Here is a 10,927-nt window from a genome sequence, read left to right as displayed (position 1 = left end):
GAAATTGGAACCCAGACCTCAAAAGGACATCACACACAACTACGTTCCAGTAGTAGCGCAGAAAACCAGTCTGATTTGCTTGTTTGCCCAGTGATTAGGCTTACAACAATTAGCAACAAGTAAATAATGTTATTGTCAGCATTCAATGCACTCAAACACCGCATTAAAATGTTTACTAGAAGATGCTATACAGTACTCTTTGTGTAACTGATGAAATGGAAATGGTCAGACATGCAAATTAACAGTTTATTACCGCAGTCATCTCAATGTTAATAGTTTTGTAAATGTTCTTCCAACAGTTTGTTTCCAGAGGGCCGTACGGATTTACGTTGACACCGTGCAATGTTTGGCTGTTGTAGACAAAACACTTCACTGTTAAAGAACTTTGTACAGTTTTGGCCGTGAGCTTTAATCTGTTGTTTGTGGTGGTTCAGTGTGACAGACCCACTGGCTACTGATTTAACAATTTCACTACCAAAGATGGCTAGGGTAAACTGGAATATACTTTAAGCAGGGTGTGATGTCATTCTGAGATTTTACTTTTTATTTCCTATGTAAACACAACAAAGTATTTGTTTAAGGCTCTGAATGGGCAGGCCCCTGTATACCTGTCTGACCCCTGCAGCCTTATGCGCCCTCTAGATCCCTTAGATGAAATTATCATTTGTGTTTAGGTGTCCCAAGTTCCAGGCTGGTCCATAGAGGTGTTTCGGGCCTTTTCAGTCATAGCTATTAAACTGTGGAACCAGCTGCCCTTTCAGATCAGACACTTCTGGGTTTTTTAAATCTCTTCCTAAAACCTTTAATACAGCTTGAGAGTTGACTTTTTATTGGGCTCCCTTTGTAGTTTTATTCTATTGTGTTATGTTTTTAACTGTTTTTAGCTTTTTAATAATTGTTGCTGTTTGTTGTTTTTGTGTGCAGCACTTTGGCCAACGGCAGTTGCTTATAAATGCGCTATCTAAGTACGTTTGATTTGATTTGAAAGACACAGAGAACCAAATACAGATGAACCAGGGGCCATTTCTGGCCATATGTTTCCCTTGTGTCAGCAGAGTCTCTCTGGAAAAGTGTTCCATAATCACAGGAAATCAGAGCTACAGTGTGTTGCCAAAAGTATTTGTCTACCTACTTTTACATGTACATGAACTGTGATGACATCCCATTCTGAATCTTTAAGGTCCAATTTGTTAATGGATCCACTGTTGCCAGCAATAGCAACTTTTTCTGTAACTATTCTGTAAACATCTTCCAAAAGGTTTAGGAATGTGTTCCTAGTTCGATTATAAACCCAGAATTGAAGCCTCTGCTCTAATTTATCCCAAAGGTGTTCATGAAGGTTGAGGTCGGGACTCTGTGCAGGACAGTCAAGTTTCTCCACACCAAACTTTATACACCTGCAGCCATGGAGGTGATTGGAACACCAGAATTCATTGATGTGGTGGTGTGACCCAATATTTTTTTAAATATAAATATGCAGTAAATCAGTCCATCAATAAAAATGCGGCTCGTAAAGTCAACAAACACCTGGCACACAAACAACATAGAGGTTCCATAACCTTGTATGTTTTGATCCATCTGGTAGAGTTTAATTTATAAAAGGGGAGATGAATTCATTTGTTCAACTGTTGACATGTTAGTGTTAAATATCAATATCAGAAAGCAAAGTCTGAAGCAGTTTCTTGGGTCTTTGAGCGAGACAATTAGAAACAAATATCCAGCTATAGAAGAAACGTCTTTTTTTAGACTGATTATCCTGTAGTAACCTTACAATTCAATTCAATTCAAAAATACTTTATTAATCCCAAAGGGAAATTAAATGTTGTTGTAGCTCATATTATGAAGGTTTCCTCAAAGAGCCGTTGTAGATGCTGATGGCTGTGGTCAGGAAGGATCTCCTGTAGCACTCCGTCTTACAGCAGATCTGAAGAAGCCTCTGACTGAAGACACTCTGTTGTTGTAGGACAGTCTCATGAAGAGGATGCTCAGGGTTCTCCATGATGTTCTTCATTTTATGAAGAATCCGTCTTTCCACAATGATCTCCAGAGGTTCCAGAGGAGTATAAATCAGAATCAAAAGTAACAGAGCTACTCCAACCTGCTGCCACCTTGAGCGGCGCAATTCTAGAAAGAATACGTGCAAAAAATCTCAACTCAAAAACCTTTAGAAAAGGCTAAAAAGATACCACTTAAAAAAACACTCTCTTAATGTTTTATCTGACTAATCTATAACATGAAGTACATACATGCCAAGGTAGCATAAATGTCTAGTAAGGAGGTGCAAAAGTTGGAGTTTTTGATTGTTGAATCACCCAATGGTGGATAATTCTAAGAATTGATTCCTCGTAAACTGTCTGAAAAGCACACCCACCCAATAAAATGTGTTCCAGGTGTTTTTTTTAAATCAAAATAACAGCGTAACAACACTGATAAAATATGCCTTCCCCTAAAAACCTGCCTGTGACAGAAAACAATTTCTGCAGTTTGTTGACTGTGAAGAAGTTATCTGACTCCCATATATGCTGGTTGGACTTTCATAAGAGAAATAATCATGCAAAAATCCCAGAATCCATTAGAGAAACTACAAACACAGTTGTTTTTTTTTGTTTGTTTGTTTTGAAAGAACATTTAAAATAATCTATTTTCTATTCTACATTCTTAAAGATAAAAAGCTGAGATTTTTTATAAATGTGAAAAATAGAATTATATGTGTGTGAAAAGGCTGCTTTCAAAAAAGTAAGGTGGGGTCATATTCGTCATCTTAAATGCTCACCTGTACAGTTATGTTCTCGTACTCGTACTCGTCGTCTTCCGCTTATCCGGGACCGGGTCGCGGGGGCAGCAGACTCAACAGAGACGCCCAGACGTCCCTCTCTCCAGACACCTTGTCCAGTTCCTCCAGGGGGAGCCCAAGGTGTTCCCAGGCCAGCTGAGAGACATAGTCCCTCCAGCGTGTCCTGGGCCGTCCCCTGGGCCTCCTCCCGGTGGGACGTGCCTGGAACACCTCCCGAGAAAGGCGTCCAGGAGGCATCTGGTATAGATGCCCGAGCCACCTCTACTGGCTCCTCTCGATGTGGAGGAGCAGCAGCTCTACTCCGAGCTCCTCCCGGATGGCCGAGCTCCTCACCCTATCTCTAAGGGAGTGCCCGGCCACCCTACGGAGGAAGCTCATTTCAGCCGCTTGTATCCGGGATCTCGTTCTTTCGGTCATGACCCAAAGTTCATGGTCATAGGTGAGGGTAGGAACGTAGACCGACCGGTAAATTGAGAGCTTTGCTTTTCGGCTCAGCTCTCTCTTCACCACAACAGACCGGCACAGTGCCCCCATTACTGTGGCAGCCGCACCGATCCGTCTGTCGATCTCCCGCTCCATTCTTCCCTCACTCGTGAACAAGACCCCGAGATACTTAAACTCCTCCACTTGAGGCAGGAACTCCCCTCCAACCTGAAGAGGACAAGCCACCCTTTTCCGGTCGAGTACCATGGCCTCGGACTTGGAGGAGCTGATCCTCATCCCAGTTATGTTCTGTTAAATCAAAATTTTCAGGTGGTCATTTAAATATTATTAATTTTTATTTGAGGAATGTCAAGAAATGTGATTTACACTCCTATTGCACTGGCTTTATTAGCAGAGCTATTAAAAATGATTGATTATTATTATTCTAATGGGCTAAAATGCAAATATGTTTCTTTTATTTTCTTTTCCTTTTTCCTTGTGTGTTCTTTATAAAATGTTAATCAATATAAGAAAACATAGCAAAAAAGATGGCTGATCATAGTGATCAAAAGCCAAAAAGCTATATTATTTTGTTTTACATTCTTAAACAAAAGGTCATTTTCTAAAATGTCAAGAACTCGAATCAAACTGAGGATTTGCGTGACTTCATGACGCTCTCGCGATACTCTCGTGGTTCTCCGACTTATCCGGAAACATGGCAGACGAGCACGGGCGAAAATGGGACCGCTGTCTTGCTGACACAGCCGTAAAAACAGGTTAATATCTCTCCTTTATTGATATGTAATGTTTTGTTGCTGGCCAAAATAATTCAGCAGTGTCTTTTGCAGTTTAAAATCCGCTAAGAGTTTAATTGAGGTCTTTTTAAGCTGGTTATTGATCTGACTAGGCTGAAACTGTTTAATGTTGCTAAGGTCAAAGATGAATGAATGAATGAAAATAGCGATTTTTTTATTTAAGAAAATCTGTTATCGATAAAGTTTCATCAGTCTTTGAGAAGTAGTAAGTTGTGGGGAAAATGCAGTGGCGGAGAAGAGACAGCAGTGGATTTGCAATCTTGTCTTGTATTTTAGACGAATTCAAATGTTTCCAGACTCTCCATCCGTTACTCTGTAATTTATCTAAAACCTAAAAAAATAAATGCACTTATAACTGCATTAATTTACCAGTCTAATTTTGTCTGCGTTTTCGTAATTCAATCACATTAATGTACATATTTGTTTATCCTGATTTAGATACAAGGGTATGTTTCAGTGGACTCTTTTATTCTATCTGTGGATCATCCCAAATCTTGAGAAGCACTTCTGTTAAATTAATTTCTGTTCTATCTCCTCGCGTAGTACTTGTGTTACCTTGACAGCCATGGTAAAAATAAAATAAACTCCCCCAGTTACAATTTTCTGCATCAGGACATGTTGACAATGAGTTTCCAATTTGTATTATATCTTAAAATTTGTGAATCTCAGTCTCTTGAGTAACAACTACATGTGAATATTACACTGTCTTTCAACAAGCTGCAGAAGCCATGTGTGAAATACACATTTAATGCCCCCATTAAGAAGGATAAGAAGCTGACAACTGCTGGCAGTTTGCGAATCTAAAGGATTTATGTTGGTTTTAACAAAACAAAAAAACTCAGCAATGGGTTTGTTTAAGGTCTGACCTACCAATTAAGATTTAGACTAATACAGGTTATTTTGCTAAGAACGACAACACATAAACGAAACAAAACTGTTCAGCAGGTTCCTTGATTGAGGTAAGAGTTGAATTCTCCACTAATGCATCAACGCATATCGCCCTGACCTTCATCTGATTTTTATTATACTCAGACATAGTGTATCAAAGTGCTTGATATTGACTTTTTAGTTTTGATAAACCTAATAAATAGAAAAGCATCAGATGTTTCTGTATTTGATCTGCTAATCACCAATGAGTGCAAGTCATGTAAAAGTAGACTACTGGCTGATTGATTGGTGCCGCTCTAATTATTAAAAAATGTAAACAGTAAAATAAGTTGGCAATTTCCCAGGAATAGGCTTCTCAGCAAGATCACCTTGAGGTGCAATTTTTGCCAGAAGGATTTTCTCAGAAGCATTGCAAAAAAAAAAAAAAAACAGAAGCCATATCTAAAGTGTTTAGATTGGTGTTTTTGTTTATCTGAGAATGTGCTTAATTAATGAGATACGTAGATGTATCTGCATACATGGAGCTAGCAGTGTCTGAATTGTACTTACTCATGTTCCTCAGGAATGCAGCCAGAAGCTGGTGTCTGGGTATGAATCAAGTATGCAGCAGGTCATGAGATTGAAACAATCTTTTAATAAGTACTAAAGATGGTTGTCATGAAGAGCTCCTTCATTAAGGGATGAAAAAGCAATGTTTGCGTACGAAATGGGGTTCCAGAACAAGGATCAGAATCATCTTTATTTACCAGGTTTGTGCACAGAAACAAGGAATTTGACTTCCACTTTGCTCTCAGTTAAGCAATATTAAATATGAATGTATAAGAAGGGAAGTAAAAATACGTTTATTTTGTAAATATGTACATTTACAGAGTTATTACAAAAGCAAAGTCATGGTTGAATTCATGGAAAGATGCATGGTATCAATTTGAGGACTCTGACTGTTAAGTGTTCATCAGAGAGACAACCTGTGGAAAGAAATTGTCTCTGTGGCGGCTCGTTTTTGCAAATAGCCCCCTGTAGCGCTGACCTGAAGGTAAAAGTCTAAACAGTTTGTGTGCAGGGTGTGTGGGGTCTGCAGAGATATTAGCTGCCCTTTCCTGACCCTAAACCTGTACAAGCCCTGAATGGAGGCAAGTTCATTCCTGATGATTCTCTCTGCAGACCTGATTGTTCATTGTTGTTTGGACCTGTCCTGTTTGTGGCTAAGCTAAACCAAACCATAATGGATAACAGCAGTGATCCGCAGTAGACACAGTGTTGTTGAGGATGGTGATGGAAGAGAGTGTGGGAGGTGTTCTCCGGATGTCCACTGTCTTGAGCGGATTAAGCTCCAGGTGGTTCTTTTTGGGTTTTTTTTGCGAAACTAGTGGTCTTTATTTTTATTACATGCAGGGGTCAGGCCTCAAATCCGGAACAGCTGCAACAAGGACTGCAGTCTTCATTTATGGGTAGCGCGCTCTACCGCCATGCCACACGCCGTGTCCCTCCAGGTGGTTCTAACCGCACCAGTGGACCAGCCGATCCACCTCCTGTCTGTATACAGATAGACCTGTAGTCATTTAACCCCATGATGGTGGGTTTCTTGGGGACCAGGATGATGGTGGAGCGTTTGAAGCACGAGGGGACCTCACACAGCTCCAGATACTTGTTGAAGATCTGAGTGAAGACGGGGGCCACTTGGTCAGCAGAGGCTCAGAAAGGGAGGCATCTATAATCTCGCTACACAGCAGAGGTGGCATGGGTGCAGACTACCTCGATCAGCCTTGGTGGTCTATGCTAAATCTGCAAAAACACAGAATCTAGCTCGTGAAACTAAACTCAATAGTGCATTTAAAGCATGTTAAACCAGTGCCATGCTGTCTCTGTAGGCTTGCATGACATTGTCTCATTGGTAGCCATGAGATAAAACATCACAGCTCAAATAAACCCAGTTGTTTTCTGTTAAAAAAGGAATGTTGCTAAAGGCAGAAATAGCAAAGAGGTTTGCAGGGTTCTCGCTGGTTCTGTGTTTAATTCTGACCTTTAGAGACACGTAAAGCAGGTTCAACTCACTTCTTTTGTTGCACAGTGAAGCACAATGCACATCCTTTGCAGAATAACTCCTCCTTTTACTCTGGTATGATATATTTTCCTTGAGCCGAACATGTGCTGAGGATTTTCTCTGGCAACCAGACACCTTGGCACAGTTGACAGCTTTGTACGCTGAGCTCAGAGAAATGCCACAAAGCAGCTGGTTTGTTTTTGCTTATAAACACAAGTTTTATTACATCAAAGATGTCGCTATCACGCACCTTATTGGAAACATTAGTGCTTTACATTACATACATTCAGGTGGTTTAAGTGAGAGCAGAAGCTGACCTTCATGTCTTACATGTCCACATGTATGTGTTGCTTAGGAAGCAGCTTGTTAAAATAAAAAAAAAATAAAAAACTTAATTACACTGTAATTACTATAAATATGCGCTGTAACTGCGAAACAAATAAAAACTGTCTTCCGAAATTATGAGCAAAATAAGAAAAAAGTGTACAAAAGAAAGAAATCACACCTTTCCTCTGATTGCATGTTTCCTCTGGTGTTTTGATTCATCTTTGGGGATGAGCTCCTAGTTTGAGGTTGGAAAGCCTACATGCCATCACCCTAATCTTTAGCTCTCTCCAAAGGTTCTAGTCGACCACTCCAAAACGTTAGTATTACTTCCAGTCAGAAGAAACATGTTTCAATTTCATAAATTGCTTCAAATCTATCCCTACAAGGGGGTATGAATAATTGTGGACTTAACTGTTATCTGATAAAATTCCTGTAATATTACTATTATTTCATGGTTTAAACAGTTCGTGTGCAATTTGTATTTGGATTTTGCAAATAAACCTAATTTGCGGATGGAAGTTGGAGAATTAATAATCGAGTCCGAGGCCATGGTTTCGACCGGAAAAGGGTGGTTTGTCCTCTTCAGGTTGGAGGCGAGTTCCTGCCTCAAGTGGAGGAGTTCAAGTATCTCGGGGTCTTGTTCACGAGTGAGGGAAGAATGGAGCAGGAGATCAACAGACGGATCGGTGCCGCTGCCGCAGTAATGGTGGCACTGTGCCGGTCCGTTGTGGTGAAGAGAGAGCTGAGCCAAAAAGCTAAGCTCTCAATTTCCCGGTCGGTCTACATTCCTACCCTCACCTATGGCCATGAACTTTGGGTCATGACCAAAAGAACGAGATCCCGGATACAAGCGGCTGAAATGAGCTTCCTCCGTAGGGTGGCCGGGCACTCACTTAGACATAGGGTCAGGAGCTCAGCCATCCAGGAGGGTCTCGGAGTAGAGCCACTGCTCCTCCACATCGAGAGGAGCCAGTTGAGGTGGCTCGGGCATCTATACAAGATGCCTCCTGGACGCCTTCCTCGGGAGGTGTTCCAGGCACGTCCCACCAGGAGGAGGCCCAGGGGACGACCCAGGACACGGTGGAGGGACTATGTCTCTCGGCTGGCCTGGGAACGCCTTGGCCTCCCCCCGAAGGGAGCTGAAGAAGGTGTCTGGGGAGTGTGCTGCCCCCGCGACCCGGTCCCGGATAAGCGGAAGATGACGAGTACGATTAATAATCAAATAGAAAAAGGTGCTTTATAGGAAATTGTTTGCAGAATGTGAATCAAGTGAAGCTAAAACTCTGGCACTCGAGGAGTTCTGGATAGAGGATATTTACAGACAGACAAGGTTTTTATCTTGAATGATAAGTTTATATAGTTTTTTGTAAAGCTTTGGCCTAATTACTGCTCTGAGTGTGGTGTTCTTTTAGCAAATGGTATGTTTTAGAGGCTGCATATTTCAATAATCGATTAATCACGATTAATCCGATGAATTGTTTCAGCCCTATATTATAATATGAGGCTGTACTTGTCCTTTAAAACGAATGAAGATTGTAGTTTTGAAACACCAGCATTGGTAAACTAGTCAATTAGCTTCATCATCTGTAGTTTTAAAATCTGTTAACACACTTAACAAGGCTTTGAGTCACATTCCCTTTTTATTTCCAGTTTAATGCTTAGTAAACACATTTTTGTGTCCTGCCTCAAGTGTGGTCTCCAAATACAACTAATGACTGAAACAAAAAAGGAATTTGAAGTCATGGTATTGGTTAAAAACAACAGCGTGGAGCAGAAACATTTGCCAGAGTAAAACAGTTGGGGTTAGGGTTCGAGGTACAGTATTCGATCAAACTGATTGAAAATGACTGCCTTTTTGAAGTCATTTGCTAAAAATAATTGAACCAGCGAATAACAGGGCAATTAAACAGCTCTGGACTTCATTTGCTGGAAAAGCCCACCGAGTCCTTTTAGGTCTGTGGGGGTTATACATTTTACTTGATTCATGTACAAATGTTTTTGTTATGCTTCAATCCCCGAGGAGAAATCCAGACAAAAGAAAAGATGCCAGAATGAGATATTGATCTACCCTCTCATTTTACCCCAAAAGCTTCCATTGTATTCTTGACAGTGGAAAATCAGAGGCTTCAGAAACGTTCTGGCTGAAGAGCAAAGGAAGGCTTGGGCTTTACCAGATGGAAAGTCTTTAGATTTTAACTGAGTCATTGCTTGAAATGGGAGGAAAGTTATTGTTGATGTGTACTGATAATAAAGATGAGCTGAGGTTTTTGTGGTCTTGTTTGACATGTGTAAACTGTGTAATAAACAGTTTACACAGACTGAGGGTTCTGGTTAAGGCACGCTGGTCATGCTGCATAGTTCTCTGTATCCAATTAGGAGCCGCAGGGGCCTAAATGGGTTTTTGTGTGTTGGTCGGCCTGCTGTTGGGTGTGGTGTGGCCTACAGTGAGGTGAAGCTTAGCACACAAACACATTCTCTCTAATAACCCTCACTGGTCACCACAGACAAATGGACCTCCTTAATTTTCCCCTTTTGTAGCCCAGTTTCCCACTCTTCATGGCCGCCCCCTTAGGTTTCCTTCTTTACCTCCATGCAATTTTTGTCTATACCAGCAAGTGTTTGCAACAGATGTAGCATGCCAGGCAAACACCTTGAACTAATTTTTAGTTTTTTTTGTATTTTTGGGTGATTTCATGTTTGATCAAGTCATAATATTGCATACTTATTAAGTGGAAGGATTTTTTTATGAATGAAAATTGAACACTGTAACATCCACTTGTACTCAAGCCTCCTGAGGTTTGCTTCACTGTGAAATATGGTGGTGGCAGCATCATGCTGTGGGGAGGCTTTTTGTTGTTGAACCACCTGTTGTTGCAATTACATTGCCAATCATATATGATATATACTGTGATTTAAACCATTCCTTTGTTACGTTAGCTGTATATTTAGTATCTGTCCTGCTGAAATAAGACCTCCCCCCCCAGTTTTCTGCCGCTCAGCCAGGCACTCAAGGGACTGAATACAAGTGTTCTCACTGCTATCCTGTTCCTTTCACCAATTTCTGCACTACTTTGTGTTGGTCTGTCACATAAAATCACAATAGTAATAGTTTGTTTTTGTTTTTTTATCTTTGCAGTGACAGGCATCAGTGTTGGCATCGTGTTCTCCGTCCTCTTCTTTAAACGTAAGCGTTTAAAGTTTTCAGCATTTTTTTTATTTCTGTGAAAACAAGGAGATGTGATTTTGTTTTTTTTCCCCCCTTCTTACCAGGTCGAACGTGGCCTGTGTCATTCGGGTCGGGCCTGGGGTTGGGAATGGGATACAGCAATTGCCAGCATGACTTCAGGTCACCATATCTGATTCATGGTCGTATGGTTAAGGTGAGTACACAGTGGAGAATGTGTTGTTTCTTACACTAAAACATCATTCTTATAACTTCTCTCATTTTTTTTAAGGACCAGTAATGAAACACTGAAGAAGACAATGAGAATCTCATCTTTGTCAGTTGATTTATCATACAGCTTGTCTCCTTCTTGGCACAAACATCCAACGATGCCCACATGGTGTGTCTTGTAATACAATAAATGTATATTTAATAAACATTATTGCATAAATGCATAAAATTCTCTGTCTCTCTCT

General features: G+C 40.7%; 1 protein-coding gene across 1 annotated transcript; it reads left to right on the top strand.

Moving 5' to 3' along the window:
- The first annotated feature begins 3,886 nt into the window (after positions 1-3,886).
- On the top strand, positions 3,887-10,911 carry LOC124857142 (MICOS complex subunit Mic10-like). Its single transcript, XM_047348272.1, has 4 exons — positions 3,887-3,993; positions 10,425-10,472; positions 10,559-10,668; positions 10,744-10,911. Exons 1-4 carry the CDS (start codon positions 3,933-3,935, stop codon positions 10,750-10,752), a joined length of 228 nt encoding a protein of 75 aa, XP_047204228.1. The 5' UTR covers positions 3,887-3,932; the 3' UTR covers positions 10,753-10,911.
- Positions 10,912-10,927: the final 16 nt, after the last annotated feature.

The sequence above is a fragment of the Girardinichthys multiradiatus genome, chromosome 20 (genome assembly GCF_021462225.1).
Source record: "Girardinichthys multiradiatus isolate DD_20200921_A chromosome 20, DD_fGirMul_XY1, whole genome shotgun sequence".
Taxonomy (NCBI): Eukaryota; Metazoa; Chordata; class Actinopteri; order Cyprinodontiformes; family Goodeidae; genus Girardinichthys; species Girardinichthys multiradiatus.
The sequence above is the reverse complement of the archived record's forward strand: the minus strand, read 5'-3'. Positions and strand labels throughout refer to the sequence as shown.